The sequence below is a fragment of the Schistocerca nitens genome, chromosome 1 (genome assembly GCF_023898315.1).
Source record: "Schistocerca nitens isolate TAMUIC-IGC-003100 chromosome 1, iqSchNite1.1, whole genome shotgun sequence".
In the NCBI taxonomy this organism is placed as follows: domain Eukaryota; kingdom Metazoa; phylum Arthropoda; class Insecta; order Orthoptera; family Acrididae; genus Schistocerca; species Schistocerca nitens.
In genome coordinates, this window is record NC_064614.1 from 761,395,009 (window position 1) to 761,417,406 (window position 22,398).

At 47.1% G+C, this 22,398-nt stretch overlaps 1 protein-coding gene across 1 annotated transcript in view; it reads right to left on the bottom strand.

Annotated features, from left to right (window-relative positions):
* Nucleotides 1–20,540, bottom strand: part of LOC126261115 (low-density lipoprotein receptor-related protein 8-like) — a 248,854-nt gene extending 228,314 nt beyond the window's left edge. The window contains exons 1-2 of the mRNA XM_049958510.1: nucleotides 20,419–20,540; nucleotides 6,077–6,374 (exon numbers count right to left, since the gene is read on the bottom strand). Of these exons, the coding sequence (XP_049814467.1) occupies nucleotides 6,077–6,374 (298 nt within the window). The 5' untranslated portion in view covers nucleotides 20,419–20,540. The remainder of the gene's footprint in view (nucleotides 1–6,076; nucleotides 6,375–20,418) is intronic.
* Nucleotides 20,541–22,398: the final 1,858 nt, after the last annotated feature.

Below are 22,398 nucleotides of genomic sequence, written 5' to 3' on the forward strand. Positions count from 1 at the left end.
TTCGGGTCTTGTCCTGCTGGAAAAATGGTATCCCCGTTGCAGGAGACGTCAAGCATGGTAGTCCACTATAATCGTCATGGTGTCTTCGATTACTGAACAAGCGCAAGTCAATGACACTCTTAGAAACCGCCACCCATCTCCCGTTCCCTTCAGCCGCATCCATCCATGACGCGGTTCAAGTTTCGAGCCGCCATTCGCCTCGATGACAATGTACGCGGCCACGATCATCGACCTGGTATAAGAAGAATCGTGATGCATCACACCAAGTGACATGTTTCTTTTGATCTACGATGGAGTTTCGATAATCTTGTGCCCACAGCAATTCTAGTTAATGCTGTCGTAAACACGTGAACACGTAGGGTGGCTTGCTCCTTTGTCTCATGTTCAACAATGTGAGTTGAAAGGCGTGTTGCCAAACAATTGTGCCGCCACCAGGACTGTACTCTGCCGCAAGATCTGCCATCAATCGCTGCCTATCCTAGAGCGGACAAGCCTCTGACCTGCATGTTCTGTGATAAGGCGTTGACGTCCAACAACTTGTCACCTATTCGTGGTTTCACCATGCTCCAACCACTTTCCGTAGATGCTCACGACAGTAGCAGCCGAACAACTTCGCCGTTTGCGAAATGCTTTATTCCCCGCCGACGGGCCTTAACAGTGTGCTCTTTGTCAGATCCACTTACGACAAAATCTCCCAATCTACATCCCGTATCGTCGATAGAATGATTCCTCATTCGTCTCTGCTCCGCTTTCATACTCTGAGGTGACAAGTCATGCGATAGCAATACACACATACACAGATCGCGGCGTATCGCGTACACAAGAAATAAAAGGGCAGGGCGTTGGCAGGGCTGTTATTCACACTGTGATGATTCATCCGAAAAAGGTTTCAGAGGTGATTATGGCCGTTAGACGTGAATTAACAGACCGGAATGGTAGTTGGAGCTAGACGCATAGGACAGTCCATTTCCGAAATCATATAGGAATTCAATTTTCCGAGATGCACAGTCTCAAGAGTGTGCCAAGGATATCAAATTTCAGACATTACCTCTCACTATGGACAATGCAGTGACCAATGGCCTTCATTCAAAGACCGAGATCAGCGGCAATTCGGCAGAGTTCTTAGTGCTAAGACAAGCAACACTGCGTGAAATAACCGCAGAAATCAGTGAGCGACGTACGACGAACGTATTTGTTACGGCAGCGCGGCGAAATTTAGCGTTAATGGGCTGTGGCAGTAGATGACCGACCCAAGTGCCTTTGCTAACAGTAAGACGTCGCCTGCTGCGTACCTCCTGGGATCGTTACCGTATCGGTTGGACCCTTCACGACTGGAGAAAATGGTTCAAATGGCCCTGACCACTATGGGACTTAACTTCTGAGGTCATCAGTCCCCTAGGACTTGGAACTACTTAAACCTAACTAACCTAAGTACATCACACACATCCATGCCCGAGGCAGGATTCGAACCTGCGACCGTAGCTGCCGTGTGCTTCCAGACTGAAGCGCCTAGAACCGATCGTCCACTGCGGCCGGCCGTGACACATGATACAGCGTCAAAGGGACTGGGTATTTTTTCTGGAGCTACGACATCAAACTTATCTTTTGCATTCCGAACGGAGGACGAGAATAAATAAAGAAGATGCGAAGACTCAGGCGACAACGCCTGTTGCCCAGTCGGATCGCAGTAAACTAGACAGTGAGCATTATATCAAAAGAAACCACAGCTGTGGTTTGGGCAGCTCGTAATATTTCATCTGCGTCCACGTTCCAGATGCGAGCGCGCGGCGGCTGGCCAGGCATCCAGTAAGGCACCGCGCGGCGCTGTCCCCGCCGGAGAACAAGTCAAAATAAAAGCAGCGGCGGCCCGGCCGGCGCCGCCCGGTGTCAAATCGCGTCCGGGTGAGGAATGGCTTCCGAGAAGAGATGGCCAGCAGGGGCGGGCAGCGCCGCGGCCGCGGCCGTGCGTGCGCACGCGCGCTGCGCGCTATTTGTAGCGGCCGTGCCAGATCCCATCTCCGGCGCGTCGCTCCGATTGGCGATTGATCCCGCGCCGCTCGGCCGTGATTTATGACGGGGAGGCGGCGAGGCACACGCTGCGGTGTTGTGTCGCGCCAGCCGGCCTAATGACGGGGAACGCGCGCATCGGAGGAGTCGCAGCGAGCCACGTCCTTCCCGATGACAAGCTGCGGCGGTGGACATGCCCGATGGCGCACCAGATAACGATTGTATCGGCGTACACAGACGTCAGCCGGAGGCATCGAAGGTCACTTCGCCAAGAGATCATTCCTGCATTCGAGCTTAATCACGAAGCAAATTTTCTCGCCTCTTGCAGCTGCGTCGTTACCTTAGACCACCACACTTTTTTCCATGAATGATTACGCTTATACTGTATCTTATTTCCTGGGCGCGACGGTGGGGCTGCGTCCTTTGCTGTGGGCTGTGTAGTACGGCAGAGCCTGTTTCCGGAAGGAAGGAGGCTTTCTGCAAACATGCAGTTCATTTTGGAATCCTTCTGAATGGGCTGCAATCGTCCCCTATTACGTTGCCTTACACGCGAATGATTTTTTCCCTTTATGGTACGTGTTTCCAACCCCTGTTGGAAATATACTATGAGAAGCCCTGGCAGAAACAACTTTTTGCAGAAGAGTGCTATTAGCAGGAGCATGAAATGGTCTAAGCAAATAATGAAGAACGACGAACACCATGTACGCTCACTTTTTATATACCGTACCGATAAAAAAAAAGTGATGTAGAATAATGAAATTTCGGGTGTACATTTGTCAAGGTTACATATTTAAGTGATTAACATTGCAGTACCACAGGTTACATATTTAAGCGATTAACATGGCAATACCGCAGGTTACATATTTAAGCGATTAACATGGCAGTACCACAGGTTAACGTAAGCACGAGAAAGCCGCAGCAAATGTGAAATGCTGGTACATTAATAACCATTGTTACCCCAGAAAGCTGAAAGGAAGAATGCAAACGTGCGTGCATTTTGTTGTACAGGTTTCGGATGTGTGTTTGCGGGATGGATTTCCGTGCCTGTTGCGCTTGGTCGGTCAACACAGGGACGGTTAATGCTGTTTGTGGATGACTCTGGAGTTGTCGTCCGATGACGTCCCATACGTGATCGATTGGAGACAAATCTGGGGATGGAGCAGGCACAGGCAACACGTCGACACTCCGTAGAGCATCTTGGGTCACAACAGAGGTATGCGGGCGAGCGTTATCCAGTTGGAGAATACATACCTCTTGGAATGCTGTTCGTGAATGGCAGCACAACAGGTAGAATCACAACAATGATGTACAAATTTGTAGTCAGGGTGTGTGGAATAACCTCGAGAGTGTTCTTACTGTCATACGAAATCGCACCCCAGACCATGACTCCGCCGGCCGTTGTGGTTCTAGGCGCTTCAGTCTGGAACCGTGTGACCGCTATGGTCGCAGGTTGGAATCCTGCCTCGAGCATGGATGTGTGTGATGTCCTTAGGTTAGTTAGGTTGAAGCAGTTCTAAGTCTAGGGGACTGATGACCTCAGATGTTAAGTCATATAGTGCTCAGAGCCATCTGAACCATTTTTGGAAGTCCTCAGTTGGCCTGTTCCTGGTCAACACACGACCATGACTGTCACCGAGACAGAAGCAGCTTTCATCAGAAACCGCAGTAAGCCTCCACCCTCCACTTCGAAGAGATCTCGGTTGACACCACTGAAGCAGCAAAATGGCGGAGGTTTGGGGACAGTGGAATGCACGCTACAGGGCTTCTGGTTCGGACCTGTCCTTGAAGTAACCTCGTTGTCTCATTGCGGTGTCAGTTGCTGCTGCAGAAGCTGTTACGATGCGCCACAGCCATACGCTGAACACGATTGTTTTCCCCTCTCGGTAGTGCCTCGCGACCGTCCGGAGACCGGTTCTTTTACGACGGTACATTCTCATGCCCATTGCTGCCAGCAGTCATGCACAGCGGATACATACCTGTAAAGTATATCTGCAATACAGCAGAAGGAACATCTCGCTAAACTTTGAATTTCGTGGAGTTCTTTGGAGGTCGCAAAGTCAAAGGCAGGCAGCCACTGTAGAGTGTAGGAGGCAACTCGTGTCATCTAAGGGGCGGAGGTGGCTTTTTGAAGTATGTTTCTCAAGTGAGCAGCGAGTGATCCTTCCTGAAGTGGTAAATGAGGGTGTAGAATTGTTATTAACAATTTCACAATTATCTAGGGAGAGATTCAGTTTAGTCACAAACTCGTCTAAGCTATCAGTTTCTCGTTGTCTCATTATTACCTGCTGCGGGCATCCGAGTAGTGTTGTAAGTACTAGGTCACGAATTTAGGGGACTGCGATATGAAAATGTAGACAGTGTGATATGTGGAAATTTGGGTCGGTCTGGCGATCGTGCACAGATATCGGAAGTCGTTAAGATGACGGCTCGCGATAAGAGGGAAATCCGGGTTCGAATCCCGGTCTGGCATAGATTTGTCATATGTCATTATTGGGTAGTAGACGTACACTTAATACTGCCGGTGTCAAGGAATTCGCTGACCGAAACGAAGTACACTACTAACCATTAAAATTGCTACTCCACAAAGATGACGTGCTACAGACGCGAAATTTAACCGACAGGAAGAAGATGCTGTGATATGCAAATGATTAGCTTTTCAGAGCAATCACAACGTGCTGACATGAGGAATGGTTCCAACCGATTTCTCATACACAAACAGTAGTTGACCAGCGTTGCCTGGTGAAACGTTGTTGTGATGCCTCGTGTAAGGAGGAGAAATGCGTACCATCACGTTACCGACTTTATAAAGGTCGGATTGTAGCCTCTCGCGATTGCGGCTTATCGTATCGCGACTGCTGCTCGCGTTGGTAGAGATCCAATAACTATTAGCAGAATATGGAATCGGTGGGTTCAGGAGGGTAACACGGAACGCCGTGCTGGATCCCAACGGCCTCGTATCACTGGCAGTCGAGATGACAGGCATCTTATCCACATGGCTGTAACGGATCGTGCAGCCACGTCTCGATCCCTGATTCAACAGATGGGGACGTTTGCAAGACGACAACCATCTTCACGAAGTTAGACGACGTTTGCAGCAGCATTGACTATCAGCTTGGAGACCATGGCTGCGGTTACCCTTGACGCTGCATCACAGACAGCAGCGCCTGCGATGGTGTACTCAACGACGAACCTGGGTGCGCGAATGGCAAAACGTCATTTTTTTCGGATGAATCCAGATTCTGTTTACAGCATCATGATGGTGGCACCCGTGTTTGGCGACATCGTGCCGAAGGCACATTGGAAGCGTGTATACGTCATCACCATACTGGCGTATCACCCGGCGTGACGGTATGGGGTGCCATTGGTTACACGTCTCGGTCACCTCTTGTTCGCACTGACGGCACTTTGAACAGTGGACGTTACATTTCAGATATGTTACGACCCATGGCTCTACCCTTCATTCGATCCCTGCTAAACCCTACATTTCAGCAGGATAATGCACGACCGCATGTTGCAGGTCCTGTACGGGCCTTTCTGGGTACAGAAAATGTTCGACTGCTGCCCTGGCCAGCACATTCTCCCGATCTCTCACCAACTGAAAACGTCTGGTCAACGGTGGCCGAGCAACTGGCTCGTCACAATACGCCAGTCACTACTCTTGATGAACTGTGATATCGTGTTGAAGCTGCATGGGCAGCTGTACCTGTACACGGCATCCAAGCTCTATTTGACTCAATGCCCAGACGTATCAAGGCCATTATTACGGCCAGAGGTGGTTGTTCTGGGTACTGATTTCTCAGGATCCATGCACCCAAATTACGTGGAAATGTGATCACACGTCAGTTCTAGTATAATACATTTGTCCTATGGATACCCGTTTATCATCTGCATTTCTTCTTGGTGTAGCAATTTTAATGGCCAGTAGTGTATGTTAATGTTGACCAATCATATTCGACTCCACGTTAGCTGCGGTAGTGGAGAACCCATAGCACAGCTTCCAGTACACGCGACGCTGCAGCAGAATTGGCCGGACTGTAAGACAGGAGTGGGAAGTGTGCGCGCCACTCACCTGTGTACATGTAGAGCCAGGCGCCGGCGACGACGAGCGAGGCGAGCGCCGCGGCTATGAGGACGGCGGCCCCGAGCAGCGCGTTGCGCCAGCCGGCGGCGTGCGGCGCCTGTTGGTTGTGGCGGTGGCGGTGGAACGGGTTGCCGGCGCCGGCGGCGAACGACAGCTTCCAGGCGGCGCCCAGCGGCCCGCGCCGCTTGCTGAGGCGCGCCTCCGACAGGGGATCCCCCGCGCCGCGCCCCGACCGCCGCAGGTTGCGCCGGTTGTCCATCGACGGCCGCGGCGACGGCTGCGACATCTGCAACGCGCGCGCACGACACCACTCAGCCCAAAAGCCGTTCACACGAGAGTCAACAACGTCTAGGGGCTAAGAGGGACGTCGTCAGTATCTTCACAAGACAAGGGGAGTGACTCAACACGGCTAACTGATTCGGCTAATGTTTGGCAGGACGCTTGTGTACCACCTAAAATGTAGGACCAAAATACAGGGTGACAATTATTGAACTATACGAAATCATCGTAACTTCTGAAGGGTATGCGTCAGGACGTTCAAACTGCACAGTTGGCCGCGAGGTATGATGCGAATAAGTATGCTCTGTATCATTTCGTGTAGCGACGAAGCCCACTTTGATTTGGACGAGTTCGCGAACAAGCAAAATTGACCCATTTGGGGGACTGAGAATCCGCATTTCACGATCGATAAGTCTCTTCGCCCTTAACGGGTGGCTGTGTAGTGTGCAATGTGCAATGTCCACTCACGGAATAATCGGTACGGTTTTCCTTGATGGAACAGTGACTACCGAGCGGTACGTGACCCTGATTTCGGCAAGATGTGGTTCGAGCAAGACGGAACTCAACTCTATCGAAGCAGGAGAGTGATGTCCTGGAGGAGCACTTTGTGGACCGCATTCTGACTCTGAAGTACCCAGAGGCCACTGGCATGGGCCTCGATGGCCGCCATGTTCTCCGGATGTGAAACACGTGGGACGCCTTTTTGTCGGGGAATATTAAAGACAAGGTGTTCCGCAATGACACCAAAACCGTTGCGGGGCTGAAAACAGCCATTCAGCAGGTTATCGACAGCAAAGATATTCCGACGCCTCAGCGGGTCACGCTGAATTTCGCTATTCGTCAGCGCCACATCAACGGCAATGATGACAGGCATATGGAACATGTCATAACCTAAATCCGAATATCTGTAGTGACTAAAGTTGAACTAAATAAGCCCTCGGTCATAATTTTTAGTCTTTTTGACCAGGTTTCAACAATTCTACGAGTGCCTTCATCACAAATTAAATATTTAAACTGGCCTATAACAAGTACAAACTTACGGGAAAAAGAATTTTTATGTATGCACGGGTAATGAACTGGGTTGAAGTCTCGGTCCGACGTTCACCGCATTGTAATCTCACCTACACGGTACAAACATTTTATCTATGAATCTGCGTTGTTAACGTCGTCTTCGGTCATTATTACTAAGTAGATCAGTAATAGACAGCTGGACAGTACACGAAAGAGAATATTCGATGTTCAAGATGAGCTGGAATAAAATAAACATTCGCGAAATGGTAGAAAATATACGCAAGTGCGGAGTGCAGTCTGTGCTGATGTGAGTAAACGCAGCGCATACGCATGTGGGAAGAAAGATAATCTTATCTAATAACCAGTTCGATACAGATGCTTGCAGACAGCTTTTGCTGTACGGAAATGTGTTAGGATTCCAATCACATCACATGTTTGGCAATTACAGTACGTAAGGACGAATGAGGGAATGAGCTCAATTGTGAGCAAAGCAAATGGTTGGCTTTTGCTTATTGTAGGTATACTGGCAAAGTGTAGTTTGTCTACGAAAGATTTTTCTTATAACGTACATGTTCTAAGGATACTGAAGTGTACGAAACCCGTATTATTGCTAAGAGACATCGAACCCGTAGGAAGGAGGGCGACGAGCATGGTCCCAACAAAAATGTCGAAAATTTTGACTTCGAGTCAGACTAAGTTTAAGAAAAAGAAATCTGGAAAACATACATTACTTAGTTCAAGGCGGGAAGCACGAATATTCTTCAACCCTGACGTATCTAACAGGAAGACAACGTGAAGATATCACTAATTAATAACAGCTGGCCAAGAGATACTGAAATAATCGTTCCTACCACTTTCCAACGGCGTGCGGAAAGGTAAGAAAGCTTAATACTAGATACAATAAATACTGTTCCCGTTGTAGTTGCTCACAATGTACAGAAGTGGCTGTTTTAAATGCACGGAACCTAAAATGCGCCCACTTCAACAAACATGCTTTTAATAACTTACGTTGTAGAGACGATTAAATGAAAAGTGTGTAATAAAGAAGGTAGGTCTACAAAGAAACCTAACTTTCTAAAATAATACAGCACTAGCTTACTCGTTTACGTACAGAGGGATACAAGCAGCCAGTATCAACAATAACAAACGTTACGTAAGTGCGGGTAATAACGGCGTTTACGTATAACTTGATTGTTTGACAAGGATTTCCTTCGTGTATTCGTCGCTCGATATAGTATTAAGAAAAACATGTAGGTTCGTCGTCCCCTCGACAGCGAGTAAATTAAAAACGGGGCCAAAAACTCGAGGATAATGAGTATGTTCTGTTGCACAGTACAGAGAGACAGCACAGTAAACAAGCATCAGCAGTAACATTACAAATATTCGGCGAAACATTGATGGCCACACATCGGCTCAAGAGAACGCACCAAACAGATTCCAACCTCAAAGACTCATACTAGTTAATATACTGAACCTATCGACACAATTCGTTTGGTGCAACTCGAGACGTTAAAATGTCGAACGAAAGCCACTAATCAAAATCAATATAAGCAAAACACGCTCCATAACATTAAGTAGATTTTTGTCATGGATCACATTCGTTGGTTTTCAACATGATAAGTACCTCGCGCCACAGTAAGATCAGCCTGCCTCAAGAACTACACTGCAAAGGTAGTATTGAAGCCAAATAAATGTTGCTAGTATTTCGCTCCATTTTTGTTTGTCCACGCACGACGCTACACAGCAAACTATCATTACGTTGCGTCCGGTATCAGCAAGTTCAACAGACCCGTTCATCGAATGCATAGTGATATGTACTGCACTGATACTTGTATGTTCGGAAGCTGGTCGTCGCACACATGCACACGCGCCCACGAAAGTGCGTACACGTACACACACACACACACACACACACACACACACACACACACACACACACACACACACACACACACACACAAAATCGGTGAACTGGAAACAAGCTAATGGGACACCAATAAAGTGCACCTGGTTTGGTACACTAGTCAGGATCTGCACATGCGTAAGAGGACGACTCAGAAAAACCGGACACACGCGGCTGCACGATGAATTGCGGAACAGTTGAATCGCAATTTTGGTTGTGTAGTTAGGAAGTGTTATACGCACCTCGGTGGGGACGGCATGGTAGGAGAGGCCGACCACGCCCCCCTGCGGCTGCTTGCTCTGCATGGGCGCCTTGCCTGCTACTGCCGTGGCCGCTGCTGTTATCTTACGTCTGCTGCGCCGCCGCAGATGCGCGCTCGCTGTTAGCATGGGACCGACAATCGACGCTCTAAACTGCCTGCCGTCAACGTCACTGGCGGCCGCAGTGCCTGTCCTGCCGTCTCGTAGTCACAGCTGCTGCGTGACACGTGACACGTCTGACGGCCGCGCCAAAATCGAATATAATTGCAAATGCGCCACGGCGTGCATGTTTGGGGAGACCGAACGGCGCTTTAAACACAAAAACATGCTGACGGGTATACCGCAACGTTCGTACGAGGAAGCTGGACGCCAAAAGTGGTGTAAACACTGATCTCGTGAACTGGTATTTAACTGCTGATGCACTAGTATCTTAAATGTTTTTGGGTGTAATGTGAATTGATACATGATTTGGGCTGTAGCACTGTGAGTTTTTTTCTGCAGCTGCGACGTATGGTAAAGTATGCTACAGAAGATGTCCCAGGAGGAACGGTCAGTATTCAGGAATATGACAGGAACGATCATTCGAAGCAAAAATGTCTAGTAAACACGGGCCCTAAAAAGTGTATCTTAAGAGGTACGAACGCTTGTTCTGTAGAAGAGACATGTTTCACAGCAACGAAGATAGACAACTGGTCCCAGATCTTAAGATGTGCACTTTAGGGTCCGTGTTTACTGGGCACATTTTTCTTGTTTTGGTTCATACTACCACCTTTCAAAACACAGAAACCAAAGAACCTCCAGCAGAAGCTGTTCTCGTACCGCTCTTGATTTTGTACAACTGGGAAGTAAATACTGCTTTGAAGCTGACGAAAAGCGATATTGTCAGTATTCAGTTGTTTTGTTTCAATATTGCGTTGTTTGAGCTGTGAAGCCATGCTTGAAGTGAGGGGTCACAGTTATATTATTAAGAAGCGATTAGTGGCTTGAGTGAAAGTACACGAATATCAAAGACAAGACAAAGATAATGGGTGCGTTTAGTGTTCGATTAGGTAGGGTCCGACCACGTAAAGCAACCCTACTCGATTGAAAAATAAAAATAAACAATAAAAAAGTGGTTTTGCTTCAGGCAATGACAAAGACAGGCCGTGTGGACTTAATAATAAAACGCTAGTGGAAACGTGTGCCGCTGCTGTTCAATTATATGAGCACCCTCCAATGAAATCCATTCGCAAAAGAGCAACTGATCTTTATGCACTATAGTCAACAACGCGAGAACACATTAAAGAGATTTGGAAACGAAAGGATTTGGACGGATATTTGTGAATACATTATCTGGCGACATGGAACACTCAGTTTTAGCTTGCCATGCTCTGTTGACACAATTTCCAATCGCCATATCTCTCACAAAGCCGTTATTTTCTGAAGAATGTGCGATACATCGTTGTTCCCAAGAAGGAATGTGGTTTTCTGTGTAAGGAACATCCCCATTATGTGCAACATTTGTAAAGGAACACGCCTCATGTTGCGGACACACATGTCATCACGATACCTTTTTCGGTTTCTTCGTATTCCTATTACGGCATCTTGCAAACATGGTTAATACCTCATATCGAAGAAAATGGAATTATGGTTCCTGTGCGGTTACAGCAGGACAAAGCTCTAGCACACTTTGCTACTTAGATGCCCAAGTTCCGTCATGAGCGATTTTGAGACCATTGGATTGTGCGCGGCTCAGCAATACCTCCAGAAATCTGCATCTTACCACGCCAGACAACTTCTCGAAGTTGTTACAAGACTGATGAGTCATGTAAAAGTATTCAGGAAGCTATATGCTGTGTATACAGTCATGCGCCGCTATCGATAGTTCGCCGGTAGCGGGCTTTTGTTCTTTTGTTCATATGCACACGCTTAAGAGAGAGTGGCCGCGCGAAATCAGTCGGGGAAGTCTCAGAGATGTCGCTCTTCGGGGCATGGAGCAGAGCTTTGTGATAAATCTTGTTCTATGTTTGCAGTAAGCAATTAATTATCACTGCGTGTAAGAGTACACCACAGGAAGGTACAGGCGGAGCACTATCGCGTTGTTTTTTTTTTTTTTACAATTTGTGCGGGACGAGAATTACATTCGCGAATATCTGCCTCGGTATGTTAACCACGAACATTTGCGTCGAACTGTGAACTAAACCACAAGTGGAAAACTCGAGAGTACTGTGTTGTCCGAGGTATGCTTTTCGCGAACTTATTCCGCGGTATCTCGCGTACTGAGTGGTTATCGCGACAGATAAGATATCGTCTTGCTCATGAGAAATCAGGCGCTAGACTTGTGATCTGGCTGCGACAGAGGTTATAGGTAAATTCGTATGCCGTGACTGGAGCGCTCTTAACTTTTAAGCCTACCGGGCAAAGGGGACCTACACTTCAACATGGAATCCATCGTTGAGAAATAAAGGCAGACTGAGAAATTTCGGTTTCTGACCAGAATTCGATTCCACGACCTTAAGTTGTCGTTCTCTAAGCTCGTACCACCAACTAGAGAGGCTATAATGTGCGTATAATATTAGCATGTGACCAGTGTAGCCAAGTGAAGTAATATTTCGGAACAGAAATCAAGTTCTACCAGAGCAGTCTAACGTTGAAGAGTAGAGTAGAGTAGAGTAGAATAGAATAGAATAGAATAGAGTCACTTCCCTCCGTGTTGAAGTGCTGCTTGAACATTATAGGATTTGTAGCACTGGTGATGCCACAGTGGGAGAAGAAGTGCGCCATGAAACTACAGGAAAGGCGTAGGCCACGGTCGTTAAGCGTTCCCGTCACCTACTTACATGATTAATCTTGTATATACAGGGTGTAAATTTTAAGTTGACAAACCAGAATAACTCGTAAAATAAGCTTCACACGAAACCATTTATAATGGATCAAATCAAATTCACACGAAAAAATGTGTAGAATCCAAAGTTGATTATTTTCGTGCTAAAATTAGCCCGCCACCCCAGCCCCCTGCGGGCGGGGCGGGAGGCAACTTTAAAATTGCAAATGGGAAGCCCCATTTTTATTGCAGAATCAGATTCTACATAAACTACGTACATTTTGTCTTAAACATTTGTTTTGTGTCTTGGTAGTTGGCGCTGTAATTCAAGAAAATCCATGTTATTTTTGCGTGGAAAATTGTTAAAGATAAATAAAAGATACTTATTAACTTCATAAATTTTAATTCGCTAAAACTAAAACTCTCCCTCTCTCCATAGGGTGGGGTTTGAGAGAGGCATTACAGTTTTACAAATGTTGACCCAAATATGGGGGCAAAGTAGTATTTGGTTTAACCATTGTTGAACTCTAATTCCTCTCTCTCAAGCCCCAAACCCCACCCTATGGAGAGGGGAAAAGAGGGACGACGGGGGTGAGGAGAGGAGGGGAGGAGAGAGGGGCAGGTGAGGAGAGGGGGGGAGAGAGGGAGAGGGGGGAGAGAGGGAGAAGGAGGAGGGAGAAGAGGGGGAAGAGAGGGAAGAGAGGGAAGAGAGGGAAGAGAGGGAAGAGAGGGAAGAGAGGGAAGAGAGGGAAGAGAGGGAAGAGAGGGAAGAGAGGGAAGAGAGGGAAGAGAGGGAAGAGAGGGAAGAGAGGGAAGAGAGGGAAGAGAGGGAAGAGAGGGAAGAGAGGGAAGAGAGGGAAGAGAGGGAAGAGAGGGAAGAGGGGGAAGAGGGGGAAGAGGGGGAAGAGGGGGAAGAGGGGGAAGAGGGGGAAGAGGGGGAAGAGGGGGAAGAGGGGGAAGAGGGGGAAGAGGGGGAAGAGGGGGAAGAGGGGGAAGAGAGGGAGAGGGAGAGGGAGGAGAGGGAGTAGAGGGAGAGGGAGGAGAGGGAGAGGGAGTAGAGGGAGAGGGAGGAGAGGGAGAGGGAAGAAATGGAGAGGGAGGAGAGGGAGAGGGAGGAGAGGGAGGAGAGGGAGAGGGAGGACAGAGAGAGGGAGGACAGAGAGAGGGAGGAGAGGGAGGAGAGGGAGAGGGAGGAGAGGGAGAGGGAGGAGAGGGAGAATCAAAGCAAATATTTAAGAAAAAATGTACGTAGTTTTTTATGTAGAATCTGATTCTGCAATAAAAAATGGGGCTTCCCATTTGAAATTTTAGAGTTGCTTCCTTTCACGCCCCAAATATGGGGCCCCCGTCGTCCCTCTTTTCCCCTCTCCATAGGGTGGGGTTTGGGGCTTGAGAGAAAGGAATTAGAGTTCAACAATGGTTAAACCAAATACTACTTTTCCCCCATATTTGGGCGGCGGCTAATTTTAGCACGAAAATAATCAACTTTGGATTCCACACATATTTTCGTGTGAAGCGTATTTTTCGAGTTTTTCTGGTTTGTCATCTTAAAATTTACAACCTGTATAATGCTGTTTACCATGCAGCGGGCCAATTACAGGCCCTTTGAAGTATAGCTCGTGAGATGCTTCTCTGGATGACTAGGAGAACATGAAGAAATCTGTGTATGGCAGTATGTCGCTTCCCAAACGTCAGTGTTGCTTAGGATTGGACGACATGTTCGGGAAGAAGAGAAGTACAGCAGTCGGTTGGTCTATTTGAGAGGAAGTCCTCACCTGACCATGCTGTTAAAATACCCTTATCACAAAATGTAAGGCTTGGAGTAAGCAAATATATAAGTATTATGGAGGGCAAATTAACAGATACAGCGCATGCGCTAATTATTCATTTGCACTTCATGATACGTATATATTTATCTTGACATGGTTCTCGTATTTTTGGAAATATCATTTTGACTATATGATGAGGTGAAAATGGGTCCCACCAGGAAACTCGTCACCAAGTAAATAAAAAAAGTGAAACTCGGGAGTTTGGCTGGTATGCAGTTGTACTGATGAACAGAAGTTGCTGACCTGCAGTTATTCCAGCATGCTGGAAGTTCGTAATATTTGTGGTTTCCAGACGATAGCTATACCGGTAAAATCGCCTTGGAGGAGTAAGAAAGGTGGCGTGTGGTAAACGGAAGCCGAGTGATCGGTGTGCACACGTCTGTATGAGTGTCTCAGAGGCAGTCAATCGGAAAAGTGGAGAGGCCAAGAGGGTGGAGAGATGGAGAGCGATGTCTGTCGGTCTTGGGTGTCAAAGGGACGGTTGGAGAGTGCGCAGAGCAATGGGGGATGTTACGGCACGCAGCAAAGAGGAAAAGACTGGGAATTCTGTGTGGAGTAACGAAAGCGGAGACACGCAGTGGAACTCTGTGCAGTGCTGAAGGCAGCTACTAGTTAGTTTACACTTGGGACAACGAACTCTGATCAGCAAAGGCCTGAAGTGTGCGTCTTTTCCTGTTACTGTGACTAGTGTCCAGGAGAACCTATGAGTTACCAAGGGTTTTACTAACATTTAAAGTTTTAACAACTACTTAAGATACGAAGCCAAGAATTGCTGGGCATTACTCTAAACAGAATGAAAAATACTTCTTTCCAGCACTAAAAAAGGCGAATATATCCTGGCCAGAGTTAGCGACGTAAAAGAAGGGAACTAGATTTTCGAGTGATCGGGCAGCTTCAAAGACATTTACATCAAAACACTGACATATTCGCGTTTTTTTACTTGTCAGTATTATTCCCATCTCATGTAATATAATGCATTGTGTCAAGTAAAGCAACGTGATACATGATGTCATGTCATATAACATGACACATGCCATCATATCATCTGGAATGTGGAAAAGACACAACGTGTCAAAGTTTAGGATGCATGCATCGCCACTCTGGGATACTTCCTATTGTAGATGCATCCCACATTCTAGAAGCACGTAAATTTGCGTCTGTTTGTTTTTATACCTCTCATCATACATGTAACACCAGGTGAGTTTTAGAAATCTCTGCGCTGACGACGTAGCGTTAATGTGTGTAAAAAAAATAATAATAATTTTTATTATTAGACCGCCATAGCTTGCCAACCGATGCAGATTTTTGTTGTCTCGGGTAACGGCTGTTCCGGTATAGGTATTCTTAAAGCGCATCGAACCATGTTGCCTATATCGTGGCAACAGATGAAGCTTTCACAAAATAAAAGGACAATAACTCATTACACGCATGTGTGTACTTTCTTACAAGAACTGAACCGATTCGCCTAAGTTTGAAATATAGTAGTGGCGCGCCTGAAAAAAACTCACAAAGCCGTGTATTCTACACGTAAAATCCGAATGAAGCTAGATTTTTGAAAGCGTGTTTTCAATTTCATCGTAAGAATGCATTAGTTATTTATTTCATTCACTTTAAACCGTACGTGCGCGTTCAGTTCACGTAAGGACGAATTTTTCGTAGTACATTTAGTTTGACTTTGAACCACCGTATCTCCACAATGGAAAAAAATTGGATAAAAAATATTGTTTTAACTTTATCCATTTAGCTACCTTCGCGGAAAGTTTGAACCGATTCGTACATGTTTAAAGAACAGAAGTTGCGCGCTTCAAAAACCTTCCACAAAAACGTGTTTTTTGCACTTAAAATCCAAACGAAGCAAGATGTTTTTCAAAGGATTAAAACTTATCTTAAACCAAGATCCGATACATCGGTGGACCAAATCTGAACCATCAGTCCGGAGTTATTTAAGGCTGACTCTTTTTGCATGTAAAATCCGAACAGTGCCATTAGCTGAGCCCAATTAAAATCTTTCGCAACATGAATTAATCGATTCGCACAATTTGCCTTCGCGCCATCTTCGGTTCGTCGCTCGAACGTTGCTTAATGTACTTTAATATGCTCAAATGGCTATACAAATGGCCGCTAGTCCAGTATTTACCAAAAACCTTTTACTCCGTGTTTCTAGCTCAAACAGAACCGAGTACCAAGAGCCCCCACCAAACGGCGATTGCGCGCGCAACTTTTTTTTATAAGTATTTATGACAGCGCTTCAGCGTTGTAACGCTAGTGCAAGTTTGAATTTAAATTTAATAACCGAACTTACTGTTAATTTATACTGACGTGTCCTTGTTAGTGGTTAGTCTCAACTTTCTTTAAAACGTTTCCAGGTGTTTTGTGTTATCACTGCGTTCCAGTGCGTTCTGTAATATGTGTGTGTTGCAGATTTAAGTAATCGGAAAATTTGTTCATTTAACTTGATTTATTGCTGTGCGGTTCCCGGACTCGACACCCCATAGTTCTTGGAAAATGAGCAGTCAGAAAAGCCTAATGAGCCACAGCTAATTACTCTTTCTCGCGGGTTCAACATATTATAGATATATGTATACGGGGTGTGCATTTTCGGGTATGTCCGAAAGAACAGACATTTTTTATTCTGCAGCCATGTATGATTATTATCCAAAGGGAATAAAGACATTAATTGCTATTAGGCATTGAAATACTTTCTACGAGGTGATTCAAAAAGGTGACCACAGCTTTGAAAATCCGTATTTAATCAAAGAAACATTATGGAACCTTGTGTAATTAATCATCTGAAGAGTACTTAAAGTTTTTTGTGTAGAAAACAAGTTCAAAAGTGTTCAGTGTCACCCCCCCTCCAGACACTCGAGCAGGTCAACCCGATACTCGAACTCGTTCCAAACTCTCCGTAGCACCACCGGCGTAACAGTTTGGATAGCTGCAGCTGTTCCTTCTTTTAGTTCCTTAATGTTAGCTGGTATAGGTTGTGGAAACCCCGTATCTTTAACATACACCCACAGAAAAAAAAAATCACAGCAGGTGAGATCAGGGCTTTTTGGTGGCCAATGACGAAGTCCTCTGTCACGAACTGCCTGGCGGCCGATCCGTTGCTGTGGCTACCTTTCGTTCAAATAGGCACTGACAGGTAAGTGCCAATGGGGTGATGCCCCATCCTGCTGGAATATAAATTGACGTCCTTCTTTCTCGAGTTGAGGGAACAGCCAGTTCTGCAACATTTCCAGATAGGTTTGCTCAGCTACAATTGCACCTTTGAAGAAAAAAGGACCAAAGAATTTATTGGCTGAAATGGCACAGTAAACATTCAGCTTAGGTGAATCACGTTCACTATCAATTGTTTCCCGCGGATTGTCAGTGCCCCACATACGGACATTGTGCCGATTGACTTTCCCTGTTGTGTGAAGTGTTGCTTCATCGCTGAACACTAGCTTCGAAATGAACCGGTCACCTGTTCCCATTTGCTTAAGGACGAACTCACACAACTAAATTCTTTTCACATTATCAGCTTCGGAAAGGGCTTGAACCAGTTTCATTACTAACCTGTTCTTTAGGACTCTCCAAATGATCGGTTGTGGAGTTTGCCGCCTCCCTGCTAGCTCGAAGGATCGATTTTTCTGGGCTGCGAGCAAATGCTTCCTGAATAAGACCAACATTTTCTTCACTCGTGGGCGGTCGTGAGGAACTTTTTCCTTTGCACAAACACCCGTTCTCTGTGAATTGTTTATGCCAACGTGCGATAAACCCCCTATCAGAAGGTTGAACACCACACTTGGTTTGAAGTACAGGCTGAACAACTGTCGTCGATTCACTTCTGCCGTACCTGATAACACAAAGAGCTTTTTGTTGAGCACTCGCCATCTTTGCACCGACAACAGAAATGGAGGTTACGTGATCAACAGCGCTCCTAGCGACCAAATGAGCAACCAAATGAAACTTCAGAGCTTCCTTCAATCGACGACAGAAAGAGCGTAGCTCTCCTTTTCTTCTTTGCAGATTTCTAGATTTTGGAAGTTGTGGTATTCCTTTTGAGGCAGCCTGTACATCAATGCGGAAAGCTGAAAATCTGTGCCAGAGCGAGACTCTCATCTCGATTTTTCAGTTACTCGCGAACTGTCACTTTGACCGCCTCGGCCATTCGGACATGTTCTCAGACCGAGTTAAATATCCAACTAACGTACACACAACTGATGTAATGCCCCTGCCCATTATCCTCACTACTCTCGGCTATTCGCTGATTCCCGTAAGCGTTTGAGCGTGTTTGTGCATCTGCACTGGAGCAATCATGTCCGAAAGGACAGACAGCGCCTGTACACAACTAGGGTGATCATTTCCATGCAGATGCACGAACACGCTCTGACTCCTACAGGAATCAGTGAACCGCCGAGAGTAGTCAGGATAATGGGCAGGGGCATTACGTCCGTCGTGCGTGGGTAACTTGGAAATTTGACTCGGTCTGGGAACATGTCCCGATGGCCGAGACGGTCTAGGTGACCGTTCACGAGAGCTGAAAAATTCCGGGTTCGAGTCCCAGTTCGACACAAATTTTCAACTTCCCCAATTGATGTACACATATCAAAAATGTTTTGCATCACCCTGGTTCCCATAACTCCTGAAGATAGTGACTGTGGATATTGTATTACAGCCACAGTCCCTTCGACTGTTCAGAGATGTCACTAAACCCGCCCAAAGATGAAACAACCATGCATAAGCAGCGCCTATTAGACGGAGGGGGTCCGACAGCCGATTAGTTCCACTCATTCCACCAGGAAGGAGGTACACGGCTCGTGTTGTCTGTAGTTCAACCATGCCTAGACGGTCAATACCGTGGTTCGATTGCGTCCGCATTGTTACTTTGTGCCAGGACGGGCTCTCAACAAGGGAAGTGTCCAAGCGTCTCGGAGGAACAAAAGCGATGCTGTTCGGACGTGGAGGAGATACAGAGAAACAGGAACTGTCGATGACATGCCTCGCTCAGGCCATCCAAGGGCTACTACTGTAGTGGATGACCACTACCGACGGATTATGGCTCAGAGGAACCCTGACAGCAACGCCACTATGTGGAATAACGCTTTTAGTGCAGCCACAGAATGTCGTGTTACGACTCAAGCTGTACTCAATAGGCTGCATGATGCGCAACTTCACTCTCGACGTAAATGGCGAGGTCCATCTTTGCGACCACGACACCATGCACCGCGGTGCAGATGGGCCTAACGACATGCCGAATGGATAGCTCAGGATTGGCATCACGTTCTCTTCACCGATGAGTGTCGCATATGCCTTCAACCAGACAATCGTTGGAGACGTGTTTGGAGGCAACCTGTCAGGCTGAACGCCTTAGGCACACACAGTCCAGCGAGTGCAGCAATGTGGAGGTCCCCTGCTGTTTTGGGCTGGCATTATGTGGGGCTGACAAACGCCGCTGGTGGTCATGGAAGGCGACTTAACGGCTGTACGATACTTGAATGCCATCCTCTGACCGATAGTACAACGACATCGGCAGCAGATTGGCAAGGCATTCGTCTTCATGGACGACAATTCGCGCCCCCATCACGCACATCTTGTGAATGACTTCCTTCAGGATAATGAAATCGATCTACTAGAGTGGCCAGCATGTTATCCAGACATGAACCCTATCGACAATGCCTGGGATAGATTGAAAAGGGCTATTTATGGACGATGTGACCCACCAACGATCTACGCCGAATCGCCGTTGAGGAGTGGGATAATCTGGACCAACAAAGTCTTGATGAACTTGTGGATAGTATGCCATCAGTGCAAGAGGACGTGCTACTGGGTATTAGAGGTACCGGTGTGTACAGCTGTCCGCACCGATACCTCTGAAAGTCTCGCTGTATGGAGGTACAACATGCATTGTATGGTTTTCATGAGCAATAAAAAGGGTGGAACTAATATTTCTGTTGATCTCTATTCCAATTTTCTGTACAGTTTCCGGAACTCTCAGAACGGAAGTGATGCAAAAATTTTTGATGAGTGTATTTCAATGCCCAATAGCAGCTAATGTCTTTAGTTCCTTTGGAACATATTATATTGAAGCTGGCTACTCAATTATTTAAAGTTATCGGTGTTGGAAGGGTTAGTATTAAGGACAACCAAAAGAGATTAAGTTTACATACTCAGGTAGCTACGTTTAGGGTTGGTAAGTCGCTTTGGTAGTACACGTCAGAATGACGGATGTTGAAGAAATGAAGTAGTGAGGTGTGTGCACTCACCAGCGCGGCGGCCTTGTGCAGCGGCGACGGCGGGAAGGTCTTGGCGACGATGGCGCTGACGGTGGAGAGCGGCGAAGCGTCGGCCGCCTTCTTGGGGTCCGGCGAGGCGGCGGCGGGCAGCTGGAGGCGGCCCAGCAGCTCGCGCAGGCCGTGCCCCTGGGGGCTGGGGGTGGGGGCGGTCACCGGCGCGGGGGCGGAGGCTGGGCTGCTCGGCGCCTGGGGCTGCGCTCCGCCGCCGCCGCCGAACCGCAGGTAGCCGGGTCCAGCGCGCGCGGGGGCGGCCGGCGGCGCCGACGCCGCTACAGTGGCTGGGGCGGCGGGGGCGGGCGCGTGCACCCGGCACTCGCTCGGCGACAGGCTGGGAGAGCGCGCCAGCCGCGGCATCGCGCCGCACTCGTCGTTCTGGAACCCCGGGTTATCCATCTGTAAGCAGAGGCGCGCCCACGTCAAGCGCACAGCACAGCGCCAGTACTCAACAGCAGTCCGCAGCTAACTGTATTAAGAAACGGCTAACCTAGTTCATTCCAATTGAAGACTGCCTTTCTAACTGCTTCCAGGCCCAACGAAAATTCTATTTTCAAAAAAATCCTGTCTTAATCTATTCATTAAGAGTTATAGTCTCATAGTAAGCAACACAATAACACAACTAGCTCTTTATTCTCACAAAGGAATGGTCACTATCGACAGGAGATGTAAAATTGATTTCGTATTTTTACTTTTCCTGAGAGTGTCGACACCGTTCCTCACAAGCGACTTCTCATCATATTGTGTGTCTTGTGTAACTGGATTCGAAATTTCCTTTCAGAAAGCTTCGTAGTAACTGACGGGAAATCATCGAGTAAAATAGAAGTAATACCTGGCTTTCCCCAAGGGAGTGTTACATGTCCTCAGCTGTTCCCCATCTGCATTAACGACATAGGACACTATGCGACCGGCCGAAGTGGCCGTGCGGTTAAAGGCGCTGCAGTCTGGAACCGCAAGACCGCTACGGTCGCAGGTTCGAATCCTGCCTCGGACATGGATGTTTGTGATGTCCTTAGGTTAGTTATGTTTAACTAGTTCTAAGTTCTAGGGGACTAATGACCTCAGCAGTTGAGTCCCATAGTGCTCAGAGCCATTTGACACAATGCGAGCAGCCCTCTTAGATTGCTCGCAGGCTGAGCAGTAGTAGTAGTAGTAGTAGTAGTAGTAGTAGTAGGAGGAGGAGGAGGAGGAGGAGGAGGAGGAATAAGAGATTAGCGTTTAACATCCCGTCGACAACGAGGTTATTAGAGATGGAACACGAGCTCCGATTAGGGAAGGATGGGGAAGGAAATCGGGCGTGCCCTGTCAAAGGAACCATTCAGGCATTTGCCTGAAGCGTTTAGGAAAAGTGCGCGAAATCTAAATCATTGTGGCCGGACGCAAAATTGAACCGTCGTCCTCCCGAACTCTAGTATAATGTGGTAAGTCTGCAGACGGTACTGCAATTTACTGTCATGAGACCAAAACCAATTGCAAAATGCGTTAGACACGAGACCTGTACGTTTTATTGGCAGCATGCTTATAAGATGCAACCGGTCTACTAATCAGAATGCATACACTACACTTTTTCGTCCTCTGCTGGAGTACTGCTGTGTTTTTTGAGGCCCTTAGCAGATAGGACTGACAGAGTTCACTGAAGAATTTCGAAGAAAGGCAGCTCGTTTTGCATCATCGCTAAATAGGGGAGACAGTGACACGGATATGATAAGCAATTTGGGACTGAAATCATTGAAACAGGATCTTAAAGAAAATTCTATCACCAACTTTCTCCTCAACGTGTCAAAATATTTTGTTGTCGCCAACCTACATAGGGAGAAATGATATCACAAGAAAATAAGAGAAATAAGAGCTCGCACGTGAAATGAAAGTGCTTGTTTTCCCGTGCACCGTTCGAGAGAGGAACGATAGGTAAATAGCTTGACGGTGGTCTGATGAACCCTCTGCCAGGTACTTAAT